At 31.4% G+C, this 25,829-nt stretch overlaps 1 protein-coding gene across 1 annotated transcript; it reads right to left on the bottom strand.

Annotated features, from left to right (window-relative positions):
• Nucleotides 1-5,398: 5,398 nt before the first annotated feature.
• On the bottom strand, nt 5,399-9,850 carry LOC109815852 (selenocysteine methyltransferase). The gene is made up of 7 exons (XM_020380664.3): nt 9,672-9,850; nt 9,379-9,435; nt 9,054-9,283; nt 8,315-8,444; nt 7,596-7,799; nt 6,963-7,034; nt 5,399-5,919 (listed from the first exon to the last, which is right to left on the bottom strand). The coding sequence occupies exons 1-7, from the start codon at nt 9,825-9,827 to the stop codon at nt 5,755-5,757; spliced, it is 1,014 nt and encodes a 337-aa protein (XP_020236253.2). The 5' UTR covers nt 9,828-9,850; the 3' UTR covers nt 5,399-5,754.
• Between the last annotated feature and the right edge of the window lie 15,979 nt (nt 9,851-25,829).

Genomic DNA, 25,829 nt, shown 5'->3' with positions numbered 1-25,829 from the left:
TTTGGACTTATTATTGCTCAATCATGGGGGCCATCACTTGAAGGGCCATATATATACATTTTTTTTCTCCTTAATGATTTATTTATCTGAATTATGGAAAGCAAACTACAGTTGTTCAATCCTAATCATATTACAGAGGATAGGTATGTGTCAATTTAAGATTCTTTTTCTTTGTTTAATTGTATTGAAGTGGTACGTGGATAAATTTATGTGCATATAGTTAGATTAAGAGTTAATCACCCATACACTATCTGTGTAAAGTTTTTTTATATTGACAACTAATTATATCTCTTAATTGTGTCATGTCACTGTTAAAAGTAAATGTGTTTATAATGATATTAAGAGATATAATTGATTGTCAGTGTAAAAAATTTTTACACTGGCAGTGTATATATGATTAACTCTTAGATTAATCATAACCAACTAGCAATTTTTTTTTTGTAAGGGTTGCATCACAAGAGCAAAAACGTTAAGGCCGGGATTTGTTACAAAAGCCCATAAGGGAGATTTGGTCATCATAATACATAATTAATAGCAATTCAAATTGTGGCTTCAATCTCACTTTTTAGAATAAGAAATAGTAATGAAAGGAATTTATTATATCTTTAGAGGAAATGATTTGAGCAAGAAAAATTGTTAAACCACTCTTTTTGTCTCTCATTTAATTTAGTTTATTTAATTTACTTCATAAATTTCTAAAAGGATGTAATGTGTTCTTTTTTGTATATTCAAGACTAATGACACTAACTTCTTGTACACACAACACAATAAAAAAAATGGCATGTATCATTATGTATATAAAAAAATTATTATTGTTGATTTTAATTTAACAAAAAAAAATCATATTGCATCGTTTTAATAAAAAAATCAAGGGATTAAATTGGATCTTTTAATACAATAGAGAGAGAGAAAATTGAATAAATTAAATAAATTAAAGAATCAAAAGAGTAATTTAAGAAGAAAAAAAAAAGACTGCCAATAGAACCTAATGTTGCATTATTGGAGGAAAAAAAACAGAAGAAAAGACTCGATTAGCTTTTTTTTTTTATTTTACAAGAAAAAGACTTAATTAGTTCAATTTTTGAAAAATAATATGCCTATCAATCAGAATTAAAAATGTCATATAATTGTGAGGTTTATTTAATTAAAAAATTAATTTTCAACATTTATGAAAAATATTGTTTAAATTGTACAGAGTTTGGAAATTTTATATATATGACCAAGAACGGTTCGTTTAAGGTTGATTTGCTAATTAAGATTTTATTGAATAAATATTTATCAGGTAAACATTTATGTATAAGTTATTTTTATAATCGAATAATAAATAAGATTAAATTGTTTTTAGTTTTTATACAAGGTGTACGTGGTTTGATAAGTATTTTTCATACGTCATCCTAAAAAGGTTTATTAAAATAAATTGGAAACAAGTTATGTATTTGCAATACAATTGGTATTAAAGTAAAAGTTTGATGAGCACAGCAGTAGCATATCCTGGACCTACTGCAAAAATTTCAATAGTAATAAAAATGATAAAAACATAGGAAGACGGAAAAGAAAGGTACATAGTCGTTGGTGTTGGACTTGGAGTCAGAGACAGCATTGTGCAAAGTAAATGGAATACCAGAATGGGCCCAACATTCAAGGGGTAAAGCAGAACAAAGCAGAGAAGCAAGCCCATGCAGATTGCAGAGAATGTACATTTTTTGGACCCTTCTCAACTTTGAGATTGGTGCCTCAGACAAGGAAGCAATGAAACCTCAACATTAACTTCGTATGCTTTTTCCAAACTCACCTTAACCATAAATACGTTGTTTTACAGTTACATAAATGACTTGCAGTGCAGTTTCTGTGAAAACATTACAAATAAATTAAATTACATTAAGGCTGTTGTGTTGACTTTATGAAGCTGATATTGATAGTGATGTTGATGTGAAGTTTTTCACCGTGAGGTACAAAATCAGAGTTTTCCACCCAAACAGTTATTGTTATACTTTAATTTAGTAACTATATAGGAAAAATTATTACTTACTTATAATCTCAATTAATTCCTATATAATATATATTTAAGTTTTTTTAGTTTATAAAAGAAAATTAATAACATCTAATTATATGTCATAAAAATTCATAATTCATGTGACTGAGGAGGACCATCTAATAATTTCTCAATTAGTAACTTGAGTCCTTTCCTCTTGGCAAAAGATATTTTCTGTTTTCCATGGTTTGCCTATACCATTTGCGAAGCTTTTTGTTGCATCATTGTCTTTAATTCCATTATCTTCTGTCAGACCAAACCCACGCATGCAACCCTTTCTTGCATGTTGGATCATCACATCATCATGGCTAGTTAATTATAGATATGTGTACTAGTTCAAGGTACAATTTGGCAACTGTGTATGTAGACAACGTGACTGTTTCTCCTATCAGAAAATTTCACTAACATATTCTGTACTATTTAACAAGTTACATTGATGTGTTGCAGAGGATACACACCTAGGAAGCTAGGAAAACGACATGGTATGCATGAGAGTAAAACGGTGGCCTCATTTGGAAAGTGATCTTTAGGTGAAAATATTTCACTCTCATCAGATTACTATAAAGAAAGCTTCTTTTATTTGTTCATTTATTCTTTTTTGGGATCTTTGCTTTATCCTGGCAGTCAACAGACAAAAGAATGCATAATCTTCGCATGCAATAACAGTCCTCTCAAGCTTATAGTTATCCATCCATATCATGTTCTTCACTGTTCATATTTAACTTGTTCAACTTTTAACCCTTTTTTACTTTTCTTGGTGAGTATATTTTAGTTTTATGTTTTCACTATTGTGTATTGCTCATACAGCACATAACAATTTGGTAACATTCCCCCGGCATAATCTTTATAAACCATAGGAGAGTCCCATTGCAAGCCTCATAATTTGAATATCATAAACATATTGTATTTTTTTTAATTTTAAAATTTAAAAGTCTCTGTCATATTAGTCTCTCAAATTAAGAAATTATAAAAGCAACTGTGGACAAAATCAGCTTCACACCCTTCTGCATCCTTAGCTATCACTGTTTTTGGACCCGGAAGCAGGCTTTGGTCTTTTAGTTCTACACGATTTTAAACAAAAATTCTTGAAAGAAACATGGTTCTCATTGGTACAACGGTCTTCAAAATGAATATTTTTTTTTTACCCGATCAGAATTACGATAACAACATCATAATTCAAAGTTAGGATCATATGTATGTTATTTCAACTATCACTACTAGACCACCCTATACATACTTTTAAACTTTCTTTCTGAACCCTTTTAAAACAAGTTTAAACTTCACGCTGTTTCTTAGTTAAACCTAACTCAAGTAAACTGGGTGTTACAACATATGTTAAGACCTTAATAAAAAATGTGAAGCCTTTTAGTCAATTTTAACAAGTTCGGTGGATAAATTATATTCTACACCATAAATGCAACAGATTTTATTATTATTTATGAGCATTTAATATATTGCTTGCCTCAATCAGGGAGGAGGACAGATTTGAAACTAGATAAATTTAGAGTGTATCTTTGAATGACAAATTTAAATAGAGTAATTTTTTTTAATTTCAAATATTTGAGATTAAATCTTTTGTTTGGATAGAGAATTTACAAAGAAGTTGAAATTCAAGTATTTATAAAATTCTTTAAAATAGTAAAATTTTAAATTCTCCTAAAAAAGTCAAAATTTGAAATTTTTTACATTTTTTGTTTCTTATCTCACCTATATAATTTTTCTCTCTCTCTCATCTCTTAATTATCAAATATTCAAAAATATTTTTAAATTGTTAAATATTATTTAATATTAATTTTTAAAACTACTAAATATTTTAAAAAATGAATAACATTTATTCTTATAAAATTTAATCTTAAAATCTCAAAATATATATATATTTAAAATTAATTTTATCCATGATGAAAATCAAATTATTATATTCAAAGTAAAAATTTAAAATTTTAAAAAATTGAATTAACTTATCTAAACAAAACATTCAAAAGAATGATAGAAATTGAAATCAAAGTAATTTAAATTTTAAGAATTCCTAAAATTCTTCATCTAAATATACTATTAACTCTGAAAACAAATTTTAAGAAAGTATATCTTAAAAATATATAAAAATAAGATTGAATTTGTAAAACTTATAAGACTAGACTTTTATGAATACTTTAGTAGCAGTTCAATAATGAGTAACTCGACAAATTCAACAATGATCGTTAAAATAAATTCTGAAATTATAATAGAATTTGATTTTGGTATTAATTCAATCTCAAAAAACTAGTTAATAGAGTTACCTCAGTGAACATTCTAAGGCAGACGCAGAATAGTTGAGTTTCTTTGGTGGCATATTCAATGTTTTAGTTACGCCACCCTCGAATTAGCTAGGTTGGTAATAAGTTTGGTGGATATTGTTTAAGCTTTATACGCTTCAATGGAAAGTGTTGAAATAGTTGCTAAATAGTACTTGTCTATTTATCGGTCTTAATTAATTGTAGTTATTCCTAGTTGTGCACTGTACTGCAACATATCATGGATTTTCTCCCAAACCTTTTACACATCAAATGTGCAGTTGTGCAGACACAACAACAACAAAAATAAAAACAAAAACAAACATTAATTCATTTTGTCTTCCATCTCTTTTTTCACTACATTTTCTTCCTTCTTTTTTCATCATTACTTATCACGTTTATTATTTCTTTCTTTCTTTTTTATCTCCTTCCTTACACCCGTAAACGGGAATCAATGCTTAATATATAAATTACATTAATTATGATAACTCAATAAATGTCTCTCTTTTGTCCTCTTTGTTGCACCACAAGTTGTGAACTATGAAATTAAGTAGTAGAGTATATTTTGCAAGGGTATTTTCCTTCAAACAAGGAAAGGGTAGGTCTTATATTGGCCGCGGGGAATTGTGGATGATCACTGCTTTGATTAATTGCGCAATGCATGTCTGATTTAATATGTCAAGATGAACTATTGTTACTAATTATACTATGCATAATTGATCAATCAGAAAGTGTATTAAATGGAACAAAATAATAGTATTTGGTTCTTTAGTACAATCTGACTAAACTAGCGTAAACTCTTTGGATTATTTCTTTTTGTTTACACTAAATCAACATTTATCATTATAAACTCAACAGTCTATATCAACTATATTATACCTGGTTAATTTACATACATTACTTACAAGTCACAACAATATAACAGAACACAGCTCAAGCTCCTCTTTTTTGCATAATTAATCACGTCATCCTAAACAGTGCAAATTAATAATAACAATAATATAACTTGTAATTTTTTTTATCCCTGTCATTTTAATCCTTTTATTTTTTATTTTTTTCATTTTAGTCCTCTCGCCTCATTGTTTAGATTCCTATAGAACTGTAAACTTTTCATATAGATCCATTTAATATTGGAAAAAAAATTTGTAGGATCACACCTCTTTTTTGTTTTTGGTAAAATAGGTAGAATTCAAATCTCTATTAAATACATTATCACAAACTGGAAATCCTAACATCTGAAGCTAAACAATTAATAGGGACCAAAAAAGAAGAAAAAAAGTTACGATGAAAAAAACAAAAGTAACCATATTATAAAAACTAATTAGCCAAATCATATTCATCGTCCAATCTTGGTCCAGAGTAGCAACATGATTCAGTGCAGCTGCGCCAGCCTTGTTGACATGTAAATTAGATTGATTTGCGCATTGGCCCTCCATTCTGATGACAGGGCAATCACTTTGTGGCAAGAGTAGCAGATTGACTGCTAGACAGTGCCCTGTATATCTTCCTAATAGTAGCTGGAGTAGTTCTGCAACAACCACCTACAAGAGAAGCCCCTAATTCGCACCATTTATTTACATACGAGATAAAATCTTCATCTGTAACACCAGTATTTTGCTGCGAAAGCAACAGCATAATATCAATATTACATAATCCAAGCAATATCCCAAAATATTTTCTCTAAAATGATCATGCTATATTTGATCTCTCACAAAGATAAGGATGTACAATATGAAGCAAGCGCTTATCAAACTTGTAAAACACAACAAAGTATATAAACATAGCTCAAAACAGATAAATAACTTGAGGTTAGGTTAAGCATAAACTTTTACTTTTCTGCATTCATGTCCATATGAGTTCCGTGAATTTCTTGAAACTAATGTTACATGCATTGTTTGCTGTTATCTTTCAAGGAATATAGAAAATTACACAGGCTGAACATGATTAAATAATCACTAATAATTTAATATCTCTTGACTACGTCCTATACATGGTTTAAAATCATGTATCACTAGTACAAGGAAATGATTTAGTTCCTTAAGAGCAATACATAAACCTTCCCAACATGAGTGCGCACATTAACTTCATGATCATTATAAATCTATCAACTACCTGTGTAAGGTTAAATGAGAAATCAGCCCAAAATTTAGAATGAGATTCAGAATTTCAGATAGCGACAGAAAGGAGGGTCCTGCTATTGGCATCCAATTTTTACTTTTCCTTAAAATCTCCATGTGTATTTGTACACAATTATTAATAAAAAAAATGTGAAATCTGTCATTCTAATACCTACCAGTACCAGGCTATCACTTACACTTAGACTCCTACTTCTGAGAAAGTTTCTATTTTAAATGACAAATCATACATAACAATCTGAAACAGTTGTACAGTTCAAATAAAAATGAATAAAGTGATTTCACCAAAAAGGAAAAGAGAAGGAATAGGCACATGCCTATCTACTTTTACTCTTTAATTAAGTTTGCCTTTGCAAGTTTCATTTATTTGACAGCATATGAATTAATTTATTTCAAGCAGAATAATTTTCACAATCCAATTTTCCAATGCGTAGTGGTTCATATTTTATTCGATAATTTACATAAATAGTTTTATCTTCTATAATAGATATGTTAAAATAGTACAACCAAATGAAATGAACTTACCACCCACCCCTTTAGGTCAGCATCATAAGTTTCCCCACTGTTCGGATATATAACAATTGGTTTTGTAGTCACCTGAAGATATTACAAGCGAATCAAGGATAAGTATTTCATAAAGAAAGTCGCATGACTATAATAATATATTTGCTTATTAACACTGGCAAATTTCCTTGGATGAGAGTAACACATAAAAAAAAGAAGAAAAAAAAGACAATCTATATTTCAAAAGACAAATAGTCGCACGTTAATGTGAAACTGTATTAGGGTAAAGGTTAAGTATAGTTGAAGAAGCTCCCATTCATAAAAGGCATCTTCATTAAAAAAAAAAAAAAAAATTTGAAGGCTATTTACGATATTATGCAACTCCTGAACCTACATAGATTAACATCCATGTGTATTTATTATCCACCCAATGTATACATGACTTATCAAAATGTAAACAACTTGGCAATGAGGATACTGACACTTTTAGAACTGAAACAAAGTTAATTAATAAATGGCCTAAGAGAGTAGGAGGAGGTAGATAGAATCAAAATATTATGAGTGGTAACTTAAAAATAATTTAAATAAATAAAAGTTCAACAATTAGCATATGAACATCATATTCAGTTGGAAACAAGAGTACCAAAGTCCTACCTTCTTAAGCATAACTATCAGACCATGTATAAATCTAGGCGGGGTACAATTGATTCCAACAGCAACAACTTTATTACATGATTCAGCAATAGAGCCACATTCCATTAAAGAATCGCCACTAACAACATTAACTCCATCCTTAGAGTTAAAAGAAAACCACGCTGGAATCTTTATGTCCTCCTCTTTCAGAAGCTGAGCATAAGCCTGCTTCGTCAATAAGTATAGTTAGGTGAATTCTGGGGTCACGACAAAAATGAAAATAGTAAGTGCAGAGGGTTACAAATTTTAATTGCCCAAGACTATTATTTTTATCTTGATCCCGGAGTTTAATTGATTATATATGTCATAAGTGAGTTAATTTACTCATCATATTTACTTGTGAATTTTACCCTTTCACAAAATCAATGGAAATTCCAAGAATAGAAATTTAATGCCTTCTCAGTTTCTGGTGGTCTATGGAGGCAAGGCAGAATTTGGGGTAAATTTAGTTGGGAAGACTATTTTAGAAACAGAAAGATTGTATGGATTGAAAGAGAGTAATATTACAACATGATCAACTTTTTGCTCTTTTCTCTATCCAGAAATATCATATGACAACCTGCTAGGTCTTCTGACTGTAATTGAGCTTTATTAATTTTAAAGAGACAGATGACACTTTCTAAAGAGATAAAAAAGAACCAAGGGAGTTTAGCATTTGGCTGCCCAAAGCTTTAGGATACCTCAGCTTCAAGCTTATTGGGCACTGTTTCAAAAGCAAGTAGGTCAGGACCCGAATCTGCTAAAATTTGAACTCTTCTCCGATGAAAATCTTTTAGAGTTTCCACCGTGATAGCATCACCATAATTCCCACTGTTAGGAACAAAATATCAATAAACATTACAATAAAAAAAATATAATTTCCAACAGTGCTGAGAACAGCAGCAAAAGTTTATCAAACCCCAATCTTTCTAAAATGTTAATGGTCCTCTATGCTAAAAAAGAAAAGCTCAAAACCTTAAACACGAGATAGACCTAGAAATTCAGTTCATACAATATTCTGATCTCATTCCTTTTAAGAACAACAAAGATTTGTGCCAAAATAACCGATACAGAGCTTAACACGCAACTTTGAAACATGACATATCATGATCATGAATATCATCTTGATTGTTAATCAATAAATGGGCGACATAACAGAGATATGAAATACACACAATACTATAAGTAAACTGTTAAGAATTCAAGGAGGTTTAACACCGGAGAGAATCTCATCACTGAATTATGAACAAACCACACAAGTAAAAACTTGACACCAAATTTTAATTCAAAACCTTAAGGTATCAAGTTTATGGGTCTTTCACACTTATATGTTACTTAATATACCCAATGCTATCTAATATGGAACTATCATTCACACTTTCATACCAATATAAACAAAAATTTTGACCAATGCTAAACACTAGATCATAATCATTTCACCTGTACTCTGATCCATCGGCCAAATAAGCTCCATAGCTCCCCACTGATGCCGCAACCAGGATAGGTCGTTTTTTGAGGATTCTACCTTGGGCACCATCACCCGAACAGCATCCAGCACATCTTTCATAGTACACCTCACGTGCCTCGCGAGCAATTTCAACACTTGTTCTGAGCATAGTTTCACTTTCCTCTTGAGAAAAGCCTTTGGCTTTAAAACCTTGAATTGTGGCCTGTGCAAAAACAACCACCTCAATTTCAGCATTAGCAACCAACTCAAAGAAATTAATACGACACTGCTCAACCAAACCAAACCAACTCAACTCACTTGATAAGATGCTGTGATTATAATGTCTGCGCCGTTTTCCAGGTAATCGAGGTGCACCTGCTCCATTTAGTAACTCGATCATTACTTTAATTTGCAATTGAAGAGAGAAAAAAGCACGTCAATCAATTAAGGTAAGAATATCAACATTACAATTCATGAACTCGGAGATTAACATAAATGAATTAACATTGTGATGCCATGAAATCGAAAACAATACAATAAAAGTTTAAGAGTCGAAACGGTGCGGTTAGTGTGTCAATGTAAACAAATTTGAATCGAAAAGGAGAGTGTACTTGGCGAATGAGATGAGGGGAGGAAAAGAGGCATTTGGCGCTCCAAAGTGGGTCGTTGAGGTCCGCGCCATGGCGCTCCAGCTCCGTCGCCAGACCGCCGTCGATGACGGCGGTGCCACCAGTTTGACGGAGCAAATCTGATATCAACGACGCCATTCTTATGCCGAAAAGAGGAAACGGGAATTTCTCAGTTTTATTTATAGCTTTATTTTCGAACCAAAGCCTGGCCCAATCTTAGTATGGCCCAATCTTTGTATGGCCCAATCTCACGCTTATAGTAATTAAATAAACATCCATACTATTAATTGATTTTAGTTTCCACGTATAATAGTGTTTTAAATATGACAAATAAAACAAGGTAAGAATATATGTAATATATTTAATTATGTTAAATTTTAACTGTTAAATACATTAACCTTACCATTGCAAATGGAACATGCCTGATGATATCAATTTATTTTTAAGGAAATGAGAGTATATAAAAAAAATTCTGTTTCCTAATTTTTTTTTAACATATTACCACCGCTACTTAATTGTGGATAAAATGATATATGTAAATATAGCATGTCTCGACAATATAATAGAAATATTTACTATTTTCCTCCAATATAAAAAAAATGTTTATTTGGGAGTGTAATGCAAATTATTATTTTCAAAAATTAAATAATATATTGATAGTGGATTTGTATGTTCCGAGAAAAATTCTTATAGGTTGTGTTAAACGTATTAGATTAAGAATGACTCTTTTATCAAATGCTATAGGTGTGCTAGTGTAGTTTGTCTTTTTTTTTTTTTTTTTTCTTTGTTATCTTCCAATTACTAAAAAAGAAAAAGAAAGAAACAGTACTTACTACTTACGATATATGTAATTTATATATATATATAAAAGTGTAGTTTGGTATAAAAAAAGTATTTACGATAATAAATGTTGAAAATGAAGGAAGTGAAGTTAACCAATATAGGGGAGTGCAAGTAGTAAAAGCCCTAAAGGAGTTGTGATATTATCCCATTACATCTTTTGGCATGGGCCTCAATTTTATGTGTTTCGTTTTACCAGTCGAATTTATGCTGATACATTAACTGACATACGTGAGATTTTAATTAAATATGGCCATGATAACATTTTAATTACCTATTTAGCTTTTTCTTTGGGGGGAAGGGGGGGTATGAAGAATGAACAATATCACAATAAGATGAGTTAATAGCATTGATTTTTTTTTTCATATATTTTTTGTGAATTACTCTTAAAACTTATGTGATTTTACTTCATACTGATATTTGGGTTTATGGATGAGAAGAAGGGCAAAAAAAATGGAAAATGGAAGGTGGTGCAAGAAAAAATGTTGAAAGTAATAAAGTGAGGTTTGAATGTGTGCACATGGGATGGAGGGTGTTTTTTCTAGTGTTGTGGATGGCGTATGTTGGTTATTTAACCTAACAACATGATGACAAATTATATGATAGCTGAGTGGGACTGATATCATTTGAATTTTGGGGTTTTGCATCTCTGAAATAGGGACACCACAATGAATTAACGTACGTACACATCCATTTGCATAAAGTCAAACTATTAGCAACTTAACTTTGTATTTATTTACCTTCTTTTCACCCACACACGGGTCCATCGCAGCTAAGTACTGTTTAGGGTTTATTTTGAAATTTAGTTTTGATAGAAAATAGGCATGATATGATCTTTTCCTTTTTATGATTTTTCATTTCTTCAAAAAGAAATACCATTTTCATAACATATAAGTTATCAAAAAATTATGATGAGAAAAAAATGTTTTTTTTATACAATTCGTTTATTTATTTTCATTATCTTCTACTCATATAAAAGTATTTTTTATTTTTATTTTTCTCTTCTTACATTTTTTCCTTAGAAAAAAAAAAATAGGGTGGACATTGGACAATGATAGAGAGAGAGGTAGATGAGCGATTTGACGTTGAAAGGAGGAACAAAATTTGCCGTCATTTGCGCCTCTTCCCGACTGTTGTGGTTAGTTGGTTATATTCAGTTTATACTTTCTGCATTTTATGATTGGCCTTTACAACTAAAACTAGTACTATTTTAACATTTTCTGAAAAAAAAAAAAACATTTTGTGTCTCAATCCAAAAATAAAATTAGTAAATTATAAATTTATTTTATAAACTCAATAAAATTAACTAATGACATTATGTACTACTTATATTGATCTATAAGATCCGTGTCTTATAATAAAAACCTCCTATCGTATAGTTTTGAGTGAAAATTTTTTCAAGATAATATATAGAAAAAAAAATAAAGATGTACTTATTTCAAGACTATACGAGAAAAAAAGTCTAATTAATTATAAAAGTGAAAAGGGTAAGAATCCTTGTATAGGTTAGTTATTATAATTTGTAATAGATAAGTAATAAAAGAATTGTATATGTAAGAATAGGTCATTCTATAATCGATAATTATGCAGCTTTTGGCGCAACGGTTCCATTTCCATGGAATCACTTTTGTGCGTGCATGTTTACCATACTTTTGGGCAGAGGCTGTAAATACTGCAGTGTTTTTACTCAATAGACTGCCAACAAAAGCTTTACAACAGAAAACACCTTTTGAAGCATGGTACGGTTACAAACCTGAGCTCTTTAATTTAAAGATATTTGGTTGCTTGTGTTTCTCTTATATTCCTCATATTAAGAGAGACAAATTGGACAAGAAAGCAGAACCTGGAATTTTTGTAGGCTATAGCTTGATTTCAAAGGCCTACAGGATCTATCTTCCACACAAAAACAAAGTCATTGTTAGCAGGGATGTGAAATTCTTGGAGTTTGACTGTTGGAGCTGGAAAGACAACAAATTCCTTGAACAAATTGATTGTTTGGACTGGAAAGGCAACAATGAGCTTGGATTGCAGGAGGAGAATGAAGATGTGGATGATGAACCTGTCAGAGGAACAAGATTGCTTTCTGACATCTATCAAAGGTGTAATGTTGCTGTCATGGAACCTGGTGGATATGAAGAGGCTGCAACTGACAAAAAGTGGATAAATGCTATGGAAGAGGAGCTCAAAATGATTGAAAAAAATCAGACATGGCAGTTGGTGGATAGACCTAGTCATAAGAAGGCCATTGGAGTAAAGTGGGTTTATAGAACCAAGTTCAATCCTGATGGTTCTGTGAACAAGTACAAGGCAAGACTTGTTGTCAAGGGATATGCTCAGATGTTTGGGGTGGATTTCTCTGAAACATTTGCCCCAGTTGCCAGGCTAGACACAATAAGGTTGCTGCTAGCACTAGCTGCACAAAAGGGCTGGCTTATACATCAATTGGATGTAAAATCAGCATTTTTGAATGGATATTTGGAGGAAGAAATTTTTGTGGAACAGCCAGAAGGTTTTGCTCTTCAAGGACAAGAAGACAAGGTTTATCTACTGAAAAAGGCATTATATGGTCTGAAACAAGCACCAAGGTCTTGGTATAGCAGAATTGATGCACATTTAATGAGCTTAGGCTTTGTGAAAAGTCTGAGTGAGTACACCTTATATATTAAAAAGGTGAATGAAGATATACTTATGATATCTCTGTATGTTGATGACTTATTTGTTACAGGAAATTGTAAGGAGATGATTGACAAGTTTAAAGAAGAAATGGAAAATGTCTTCGAAATGACAGACCTTGGAAAGATGACATTTTTTCTTGGTATGCAAGTGCAACAAAAGAAAAATGAAATATTTGTGTGCCAAGAAAAGTATGCAAAGGAAGTGCTTATGAAGTTCAACATGGGAGAGTGTAAGTCAGCTGCAACTCCAATGAACCAAAAAGAAAAGTTCTGCAGAGAAGATGGTGCTGAAAAGGTTGATGAAAAGCTGTTTAGATCCTTAATTGGATGCTTAATGTATTTAACTGCCACCAGACCAGATATCATGCATTCAGTGAGTTTGTTATCAAGGTACATGCATTGTGCTAGTGAAATTCATTTTCAAGCAGCAAAAAGAATTCTTAGATATGTTAAAGGCACAATTGATTATGGTGTATGGTTCAAGAAAGTTGAAAGCTTAAGTTTTCATGGTTATTCAGATAGTGATTGGGCAGGATGTGTTGATGATATGAGAAGCACTTCTGGTTATTGTTTCTCACTTGGTTCTGGAGTTTTTTCATGGTGTTCCAAAAAGCAAGAAATTATAGCCCAATCAACAGCAGAAGCAGAGTATGTTGCTGCTGCAGCTGCTGTAAATCAAACTGTCTGGATAAGGAAGATCATGGCTGATTTACACATAGAACAAGAAGACAGCACAAAGATTTTTGTGGATAATCAAGCTGCAATTTCAATTGCCAATAATCCAGTTTTTCATGGCAAAACAAAGCATTTCAAGATAAAACTTTTCTTTTTAAGAGAAGTTCAAAGAGAAGGACAAGTGAAACTAGTTTACTGCAAATCAGAAGATCAAGTGGCTGATATCCTAACCAAGGCACTTCCAAAATCTAGATTTGAGTTCTTGAGACAAAAGCTTGGAGTTTGCAGTTCCAAAGTCAAGGAGGAGTGTTGATTGATGACTATTGGAAATATTAAAAAAAAAAATTAAATTATATGTTATGCTATTTTTTAGGAAAATAAAAGTCATGTTGACTAGTAGGATTTATTTGCTATTTTCTAGGCACTAAGAGCACTAGTTTGTTAGTGGTTATAGTGGCCTACATTTACGTACATTTCCGTTCACTTATGTGCTTTATAAAAGCAATTGCACTCTTCAATAAAATACATGCAGTTTCATATTCCTCTGTTCCACACTCAATTTTCTCCGTTCCACTCTCTCAACCTTTCCTTCAATAAAATAACCAACATCTACCATATCTTAGTTTTACTATTATTCAATGTTTTGGATTATCCAAAAATAAAATTGAGAAGTTTCTTTTCATAAGACAACTCATTTAATTCACCAAGTCACATGGGTTATCCGTATAGTTCAACACTTGCAGCATACTTTCTAGATAAGCCAACTGTCGAGTTAATTTGTTTAATGATATAGTTTTTCTAAAATAAGAACATGCGTAAATTTTAAATAGCTGCATGTATTGGTCATGTGATAGTGTCATCATTGATAAGATTTAAGTTCTTGAGTTGTTTAGATTTGTTTAATAATATGCTTATTTCTAAGGATAGTGCATATAGTTGTTTCTAATTCTGTTTAGATTTATCATAGTTAGTTATCTACGTGGACTGCAAGTTTCTCTCTTTCTGTTTTGTAAAGACTTATAAATAGCCATGCTTGAAGTTTAATAAAGTGAATCACTTTCAGCCCAATTCTATTTGTTTTGTTTACTGTTCAACGAAGTTCTTTACATTTTGGTACCAGAGTTCTCTTGTAAGGGGACCTGATAAAGTGTTAGTGAGAGAAACACGTGAGAGGAACGATGGCAGCTGAAGGGCAGAGTATGTTGACAATTCCCAAGTTTGATGGGGATTATGAGCATTGGTCCATGCTCATGGAAAACTTGCTACGTTCAAAGGAGTGGTGGCATTTGGTGGATACAGGATTCACTGAACCAGGGAGAGGCGACATCCTGACTGGTTCTCAGAGAACAGAGCTAGCAGATCTGAAGTTGAAAGATTTGAAGGTAAAAAATTACCTTTTCCAAGCTATTGACAAGACGACCTTGAAGACAATCACCCAAAAAAACACGGCTAAACAAATTTGGGACTCGATGAAGACGAGGTTCCAAGGTGATGAGAAGGTGCGCAATGCACAGCTGCAGGCTCTTCGGAGAGAATTTGAGATTCTTGAGATGAAGGTTGGTGAGTCAATTACAGATTATTTTTCAAGAGTGGTGTTAGTTTCTAATGATATGAGCAATCTCGGAGAAAGCATAGAGGATGCAAAAATTGTAGAAAATATACTACGTACTCTTCCTGAGAGTTGGAACTTTGTTGTGTGTGCTATTGAGGAATCGAAAGACATCAAAAGTCTCTCGGTGAATCAATTGCGAAGCTCTCTCTTAGTTCATGAACAAAAATTCAAAAAGAGGGATAATAGCGAAGAGCAAGCTTTGAAGGTAGCAGTTGAGGCTAGTAGAGGTAGAGGAAGAGGTAGAGAAGGAAACTTTAGAGGCCGAGGTCGAGGAAGAGGACAACCTTTTCTGAACAAGGCTACTGTGGAATGTTACCATTGCCACGAACTCGGACATTTCCAGTATGAATGTCCAAAAAAAGGGAAAACAAGCCAACTATGCCGAGCTAGATGAGGATGACGAGATGTTATTGATGGCCTACGTCGAAGAAATTGGCCGAAAAAAAGAAGACATTTGGTTCTTGGATTCAGGGTGCAGCAACCACATCTGTGGTAACAAAGCTTTATTCGATGAGTTAGATGAAGGCTTTTAGACAACGGTGAAGCTCGGAAACAACACAAGGATGCAAGTTGTAGGGAAAGGGAGTGTCAAAATGGAGGTTGATGGTGTCAACTGTATCGTTGGTGACGTTTATTGCATACCTGAGCTTAGCAACAATTTGTTGAGCATAGAGCAACTCCAAAAGAGAGGTCTCAGCATTCTTATAGGGTCTGGCAAGTGTAGAATCTATCATCCACACAAAGGTTTGATCATTCAAACTGAAATGACAGCTAATCGAATGTTCATCTTGGTAGCTAAGTCGTTATCCTCTTCCCAACCAAAGCAAGTGGTGTGCCTCAACACAACAATTGAGGACCTCACTCACTTGTGGCATTGTAGGCTCGGCCATATCAGTAACACAACCCTTCAAACTTTATAACATAAAAAGATGGTCCATGGGCTACCTAAGCTAGTCATCTCAAGTGAAATGTGTGTTGACTGTTTGAAAGGAAAACAACACCGAGAGCCTATTCCAAAAAGAAGCACATGGAGAGCAACTCAGAGGTTAGAACTTATTCATGCTGATTTGTGTGGTCCAATTTCTCCTATTTCAAATAGTGGGAAAAGGTATGTGTTATGCTTGATTGATGATTATAGTCGAAAAGCTTGGTCATATTTTTTAAATATGAAATCAGAAACGCTTGCTGTTTTCAAGTCTTTTAAGACATTTGTTGAAAAAGAAACTAGTCTTGCAATCAAGTGTTTACGAACAGATCGAGGAGGAGAGTTCACATCGACAGAGTTCAACAACTTTTGCAAAGAAAATGGAATTAAAAGGCAGCTAACAACGACATATACACCACAACAAAACGGAGTTGCCGAAAGGAAAAATCGCACGGTAATGAACTCAGTAAGAAGCATGTTGTTATCAGAGAAAGAAGTTCCTAAACTTTTCTGGCCTGAAGCAGTAAAGTGGGCAGTCCATGTGCTCAATCGATGTCCTACTACAGCCCTAAAAGATACAACACCAGAACAAGTGTGGAGTGGGGTCAAACCATCAATTGAACATTTCAAAGTATTTGGATGCGTGTGTCACATACATGTGCCAGATACAAGAAGAACCAAATTGGAGGACAAAAGTTTTAATGGTGTCTTTTTGGGAGTTAGTGATGAGTCAAAAGGTTATAGGATATATGATCCTGTGACAAAAAAGATAGTCACCAGTCGAGATGTAGTGTTTGAAGAAAAGAAAAAGTGGGATTGGGACAAAAGTTACAAACAACAAATCCTTGACGAGTTTGAATGGGGAGAAAGTGAACATGAGGTAATTGAAGATGAATGTGACGATGTTGGAGACGATACTACAATTGAAGAAGGAAATATGACAAGTAATGCAGCAATAACTTCATCAAGTTCCAGCTCTCCCTTAAACTCTAATTCAACAGTAATTCCTTCAAGTTCTAGTTCTCCTTTGACTCCAAGTTTGAATTTAGAAGCACGAAACAGAAATCCACCACCATGGATGAGTGAATATGTGAGCGGGAAAGGCCTGTCGGGGAGTGAAAGTGAGGAAGCTATAGATGTGAATTTCGCATTCTTCACAAGTGCAGACCCCGTGAGTTATGAGGAAGTTGTGAAGAATGAAAATTGGAGAAAAGCAATGGAGGTTGAAATTGAAAGCATACAGAAGAATGGTACGTGGTTCCTTACTGACTTACCTGCAGGTGCGAAGCGAATTGGAGTCAAATGGGTCTACAAAACAAAGCTAAATGAGCATGGTGAAGTAGAGAAGTTTAAGGCTCGGTTAGTTGCAAAAGGGTATGTGCAAGAGTACGGGATTGACTATGCTGAAGTTTTTGCACCAGTGGCTCGAATGGATACGGTCAGAATTATTCTTGCTCTAGCTGCTCACAAAGGATGGAATGTATATCAACTAGACGTGAAGTCAGCATTTTTACATGGAGAGTTAATGGAGGATGTGTATGTTGACCAGCCTAGAGGCTTTGAGAAGAAAGAGGAGCTCAACAAGGTGTATAAATTGAGAAAAGCTTTATATGGACTAAAACAAGCTCCCCGGGCTTGGTTCAACCGTATTGAAGCTTATTTCTTAAAGGAGGGTTTTGAGAAGTTCTCTAATGAGCAGACTCTCTTTGTGAAAACCAACATTGGAGGTAAGCTGTTGATTGTAAGTTTATATGTTGATGATTTAATATACACTGGCAATGATTATGCGATGACAAGGGAGTTCAAGGAGTCAATGATGAAGGAGTTTGATATGTCAGACTTAGGGAAGATGAGATACTTTCTTGGCATAGAGGTGGAACAGTTGGAGAATGGGATCTTTATCAGTCAAAAGAAATATGCAAGGGATGTGCTCAAAAGATTTCGGATGGAGGAATGCAATGCTGTGTTGAATCCTATAGTCCCTGGTTTCAAAATTTCGAAAGATGAAAGTGGAGCTGTAGTTGGTAGCACTATTTACAAACAACTTGTTGGAAGTTTAATATACTTAACGTCAACTCGTCCATATTTGATGTATGTAGTGAGCTTAATTAGTAGGTACATGTCTCAACCAACGGAGGTTCATCTTATGGCTGCAAAAAGGGTCCTAAGGTATGTGAAGGGAACTATTGGTCTCGGCATTTTATATCAAAAGGGTGTAGGTGGTGTCTTGACTACTTACACCGACAGCGACTATGCAGGATGCTTGGAAGACCGAAAAAGCACTTCAGGTTATACATTTATGTTCAGTTCAGGGGCAGTAGCTGGTCATCTAGAAAGCAACCAATTGTGACTTTATCAACAACGGAAGCCGAATACGTTGCAGCTGCGGCATGTGCATGTCAAGCAATGTGGATGAAGGTGGTTCTTACGAGGCTAGGTTGTGATGGTGATGAATGTACAACCATTTTTTGTGACAATAGCTCAACAATCAAACTGTCCAAAAATCCGGTGTTGCACAGAAGGAGTAAGCATGTCGGAGTTCGATTTCATTTTTTAAGGGACTTGTCTAATGAAGGAGCAGTTCGTCTAGTTCATTGTAGTTCACAAGAACAGATTGCAGATATTTTAACTAAACCCCTCAAGTTGGACCAGTTTCAGAAGCTTAGAGGTTTACTTGGAGTGTGCCAATTACCAGAAGTAAACTAAGCAACTGCTTAGTTTAAGGGAAGGTTTGATAAGATTTAAGTTCTGGAGTTGTTTAGATTTGTTTAATAATATGCCTATTTCTAAGGATAGTGCATATAGTTGTTTCTAATTCTGTTTAGATATATCATAGTTAGTTATCTACGTGGACTGCAAGTTTCTCTCTTTCTGTTTTGTAAAGGCTTATAAATAGTCATGCTTGAAGTTTAATAAAGTGAATCACTTTCAGCCCAATTCTATTTGTTTTGTTTACTGTTCAACGAAGTTCTTTACAATCATATGATGATCGTGCGACGACTATATCCGATTCAGTTTTTTATTTTTATTTTTTAAAATAGTTCTTATACAGCCCGTTTAAAGATAATGAGTTCCACGTCAGCCCTAATCACATCACACCGTGTGTGCCCATGGTTGACAAGGCCTACAGTCAATATTGGGTCAATTTCGGACCTACTCTCGCCCAAATAGAGAAAAATTCTAAAATCATTAAGGTACGTCTATTATAAATATGAGACATTTACACTATCAAAGACTAATTTTAGTATCAGAGTCTCTTTTGCAAATACTCACCTCATTTTCGAGCAGCCGACATATCAAGTAAAGGAAGTTCACCAATCTTACCTAACAGATCGTCTCCTCGACCGATTTCAGGTAAGAACAATTCTTATAATCACTTTTATTCAAAACAATTAACTATTCTAATTATATAGAGATACAAGTGAAAGCCCACAACTTTCACTTTATTAACAAAATTTTAAGGTTGAGTGCATGTCTGGATTCACGTTTCCAATTCACGTTTTAACCGATTTGACGCAGAAGTAAAAAATCATAACGTCTTATTTTCGCGTCGTTTACGTGAGTCAAGTTCGGGAAACGTGAAACCAAACACACTGTGAGTCAAATTACAAAATGAACATGTTATTTGCTAGGCCCAGTTTGGCCTCTTAATTTACACGAGCAAGGCTTGAGATGTAATTAATACATGCAGGTGTTGTTGAGGCTGTAATTAAACATCAGTTATGGTGATGATAAGCATTTAATTGGAACCACTTGTAAATAATGAGAACCTTTATTTTAGTGGCATGTGCAGATTTCTGAAAAAAGTAGAATATTCACTAGTACTATACATCCTAAACAAAGCAAAATAAGCGTAGAAACGTTAAGGTGAAGGGAGAATATATAGAAGACTGATTATTTTATGGTCTACGCGTGCCATCGAGCTCACAAACACACATGCGCACTTCATGCCATAACAATACTCAAAGAAAAACCTTTATAAAACAATAAATAGTAAGTATTGGGATTACAAAATGTGTGTCTATGTGTGTAAGTTTATAGATTTTGTTTGACTAATTAAATTTTGTATCTCCTTCATTTTGACTAAATTAAACCAAGCCAATCTCACACCCCCTAATTTTGACTAACATAAATACTTAATTATTAAAGCAACTTAAAAGCTAAATCCCGTGCAATGCATGCGTGTTGTTGTTGTTGTTTTTAATTCAAATAGTTAAAAAAAAATGAGACCAACAAATTAAAATCACAAGGTAAATATAAACATAATATATAGAGCTGTTAAAACGGGTCAGCCCGGCCCGTTTGACCTGGCCCACCTCAACCCACTTTCTAAGTGGGCCAACCCGGCCCGGCCCACCAAATTTATTATGTAAATTTTTCTAGCCGGCCCGACCTACCACGGGTTGATGGGCTAAACGGGCCGCCCACCAACCCACCTGATTTTTTTAAAAAAATTATAATTTAAAATAAATTTCAATATAAAATAATATTTAGTCTAAAGTAAAAAATTATTAAACTAAGTATCATGGATACAACAATAAAATTAAATTAATAAGTGTGAAACTTTAAAAAATTAAAACAAAAAAAATAAAAAATCTTTCATGAGAGTGATTATTCATCAATATTAAATTTTATTAGAGGTTTGGATAGATAAATTTATAGTAATCTCATATTATTTAACATTGATTTTATCTTTATCTATAAAAAAAATGATATCTTATTAAAATAATGCATATATAGTAATAAATAGTTAAGTGAATTGTTAGTGGGTTGTTAGTGGGTTTAGGAGATGGGTTAGTAAGTGAGTCAGGTGGGCCACCCGGCCCACCACGGGTTCAACCCGGGTGGGCTGGGTCGAAAGTGGGCCGGGTCACATTTTTTGACCCATCATAAATTTTTTCATTTTTTTGGCCCGGTCCGGCCCGTTTTCAAGGTGGGTCGGGTTGACCCACGGGCTGTAGCCCACTTTGACAGCTCTAATAATATATAAGTAGTTTAAATTTTAAAAAATAAAAAATAACTATTTTGTTAGCTAAACAATTGAGATAAAAAAAAAAAGTAATATAAAAAATAAAGAAATAATTTAAAAAAACTTGACATGAATGAAATTTTTTAAAGAATAATGATTTTATATTTTAAAAAAATTAAATATTAAATATTAAAATTGTTTATAATAAATAAATACCTTTAAACATTTTAAAAATGAAGATTATGGTTTATAATATAAAAATAAGATATTTTAAAGATGACAAAAATGAGATAGGCTTGGTGGATCAACTTGCTTAACTTGCAAAAGAAAAATGGTAAAATTGAGTCATCTAAATTGGTCAACTCGGTCAACATTTTATTGTATTTTTGGTGCTTATGTATTATTTTTAGTAGTTAAAATTCCGGTAAGATAAAGATACCCCCTGAAGGGGTTAAACTTTAAAGACTAAAAAATAATTAACATGCTCATGTTGTCCTCTTTATGTGTTTTAGTACTCAAATTTTTCACTAAAAGAGAAAGACACACAGAGATTATTAATGCTAAAACTATAACTACCGAAAATCTCTAATAAAAAAAGAGATACACACAAATGAGTTAAATGCTAATTAAAAATAAATAAAATTAACGTACACATCCTTTTCCTTTTGTACGTATCTCTCTTCTACTAATTAAATTTTTGTTTCAACACCGAAGAGGATCACACACTTTTTGGTGGCTAAGGCTTCATTGGGTCTGAAAGTTTGTGGGATAGAGGTCATGTGTGACAGTTTGGGTCTAGCTTAGGGTTTTAATGGTAAGGTATTAACTATTAATTGTTGGTATAAAAATTTTTACACTACTAACCAATAAAAAAATTATCATTTATATAATTTTTAAAATAATTATTAAAAAAGTCAACAGACTGTGAAGGAGGTATATATTGTTGCAAAAGAAATAATGTATGGTGGGTGTGAAGATTTGAAAATTTGATCAACTTCTAAATGTGTTACCATAAATTAAACACGTTTCAACTATTCAAATATGTCAATAAAGTAAAAAGTCATGGCATACGCGGCTCGTGATATACATGTACACAATAATTTATACAAACTTATTTTAATTTTATTTTTTCAATTTTTTTATTTAATTTTTTTACATCACATCATTTATTATATATATATATTTTTTTTTACCAACAAGTGCTTACCAATATTTTAATTCCTTATTTCTCTTGAAATAATGAAATAAAATAGATATCGTAAAAAAATTATCTAGAATCACACAATATGAAAGTAAAGAATAATTTTTGATTATACAGAAGATGGAGGTGGCAACAAATGAAGGCATGTCTAGTGAGAACTAATAATAGAATGAAAGAAAAGTATACATTATTTTGTGGCACGACAAAATGGTGTGATTCTGGTATAGGACAAAGGAATTTGCTGGGCGGCGTGTGGAGCGTATATATATATATATATATATATATATATATATATATATATATATATATATATATATATATATATATATATATATATATATATATATATATATATATATATATATATATATATATATTATTTTTGCAACCATATATATTATCATACCATCATCTATATGTCACTCATCACTTAATGCTAATATGTCATTATTATATAAATTATCATAATATGATAATGGTGAACTAATCACATTAATAAATATTTAATTAACAAATACTTATATGATTCAATTTTTTTTTATGGTTAAAAATTTAATTCGGTCTCTTATAATATTTTTGTTTCAATTTAGTCTCACTTTAATTTTTTGTTTTAATTTGGTCCCCAATAATTTAAATTATTGTAATTTGAGACTTCCGTGCAAATGATTTAGACGGAGTTAACTGTTGGTCACGTGGATGCACACATGGATGTTACGTGGATGCCAAATTTTTTAATGCATCTGGAGCCAGAACGGTCCGTTCTAAAATCAGAACGGCTTGTTCTGTTGCACACTTGGTGTGTTAATTTTGCACCTGGAACGGGCCGTTCCGGATGCAAAATTAACACATCAAGAGTGAAACCAGAACGGGTCATTCTAGTTTCAGAACGGGCCGTTCTGGTTCTAAAATGTCAAACACAAACTCGATGATTATAGTCGGTGACAGATCTAGAAATTTTAAATCGTGGGGACAATACTTATTTATATATTTGTAATATTAAAAATTTTACATATAATTTTTAAAAGTATAAATATATATTATAATTATTTTTTACAAGTTTTTATATCTACAATTACGATTAAGGATGAAAATAAACTAGGTCAGATTATGTTATATTATAATTTAACATAATTAAACCTAATTTTTATTAAAAATACATGTTATTAATATGATATATTTATCTGTCATAGACATCTTTTAAAATGTTTGGTTAGAACTACAATCTTAAAAACCTACTTAATAATAATTTAACACTAATAAAAACATAAAAATAAATATGTTAAATCTTATAAAAATCAAAATTAATTTATCTATCATATAAAAATATTTTTGATATGTGATATAAATTTTTATAATTTTGATTTTTTTTATCAACATATACAATAAATAGAAAGTACAAAAGTTTGACAAATATGAGATAAATGAATAATTCTTCGAAATTTATATTTTATACATATGATAATTTAAATATATATATATATATATATATTTATTAGAATATAATTTTTATTTTTAAAAATATATTATTTTTTAAATAAAAAATTATGTATGTGTAAATAGTTTGTCTTTGATCTTTGAATCACATTGTGTGTTGGTTGGCATTCTGGAACGGCCCGTTCTAAATCCGGAACGGTCCGTTTTGAAACCAGAACGGCCCGTTCTGGTGCAGTCGTTGGTGTTAAATATTACATCTGGAACGCCCGTTTCGGATGCAAAATTTACGCACCATGAGTGCAACCAGAACGGTCCGTTCCGGTTTTAGAACGGGCCGTTCTGGTTTCAGATGCTTGAAAAAATTAAGCATTCACGTATGCATCCACGTCCGCATCCAAGTGGCGTCCACGTCACCAGGAGTTAACTCCGTTTAAATCATTTAGACGGAAGTCCCAAATTACAATAATTTAAATTATTAGGAACCAAATTGAAACCAAAAAATAAAGTGAGACTAAATTAAAACAAAAAAATATTATAAGAAACCAAATTAAGTTTTTAACCTTTATTTATTATAAGTATATATAAATTTAATTTTTAATATTTTTAAAATAAATATATGGATATATATAATAATCTCGTGTTCTAATATAAATTATTTATAATAAATCTAATATATATATATTTAAAATATTTATTTATAAAAATTAAATATAATTTATATATTTAATTATAATATTTTAAATATATATATTTATTATAATTATATATATAATAATCATTTAATTTGTGTATTTTATAAATTAAAATACTAATAATGCATTCGAAATTCGAATAAATAATAAACGAAAAAAGAATTTATTTATTTTACGGAAACGAAAAGAGTAAATAGAAAGATATAATAAATCATATGACAGAATGGGAGATAAATAGATCATTTGTTCTATATTTAATGCAATTAAAAAATGATTATACAAGTAACTTTAATTATATAAATAAAATAATTAAAAAATTGTTTTTATTTTGAGCCGAATAAGAAAAAAGAACATTAATGAAAGAAAGTTACTACAAAAAAAAAAGTCAACAATTATATGAGAATTTCTATGTATACTATTTTATATTTGTAATATAAAGATATCAATGGTTGCGATGAAAAAACAAAAGTAGTGACATTGGTTGTCACTTGTCAGTTACATCTGACTTTTTTTTTTCTTTCTTATTTACAAGAATTGAATTTCGGATTAAGAAATTTACGTTTCATACATTAATACCAATTGAATTCAATCCCATTGTTTAAATGCTAGTGTTATTATATTAAAAAAAATTCAATCAATTGAATTTATCGAATTATTTTAAATTTATTTAAGATTTAAATATATTTTTCATTTGTGTAAAATAAATGTATTTTGATTTTAGTCTGTATAATTTTTTTATTTTATTTTTTATCTCTTTAAAATTTAAAATTATTATTTTTATCTCTAAAAAAATGAGTAAATTTTAAATTTGATATTATAACTTTTGTGTCATTTTTATCTTCTTAAAATTTAAAATAATTATTTTTTATTTCTAATATTCATTTTAAGATAGATAAGTAATATTTATTTTAAAAATTTATAATTTTGATAGAAGTATTATATATTAACATGATATCAAAGACAATTGTAGATGTTTATTTGATCATTCGATGAATAAAAAAATAATTAAAAAATAATTATATAATAATAAGGACTAAAAATAACAATAATAAATTAAGAGTGAAAAAAGTAAAATTTTTAAGAACTAAAATTAAAAATAATTTATTTAATAAAGATT

Source organism: Cajanus cajan, chromosome 6, assembly GCF_000230855.2.
Source record: "Cajanus cajan strain Asha chromosome 6, NIPB_CcT2T_4, whole genome shotgun sequence".
NCBI lineage: Eukaryota > Viridiplantae > Streptophyta > Magnoliopsida > Fabales > Fabaceae > Cajanus > Cajanus cajan.
The sequence above is the reverse complement of the archived record's forward strand: the minus strand, read 5'-3'. Positions and strand labels throughout refer to the sequence as shown.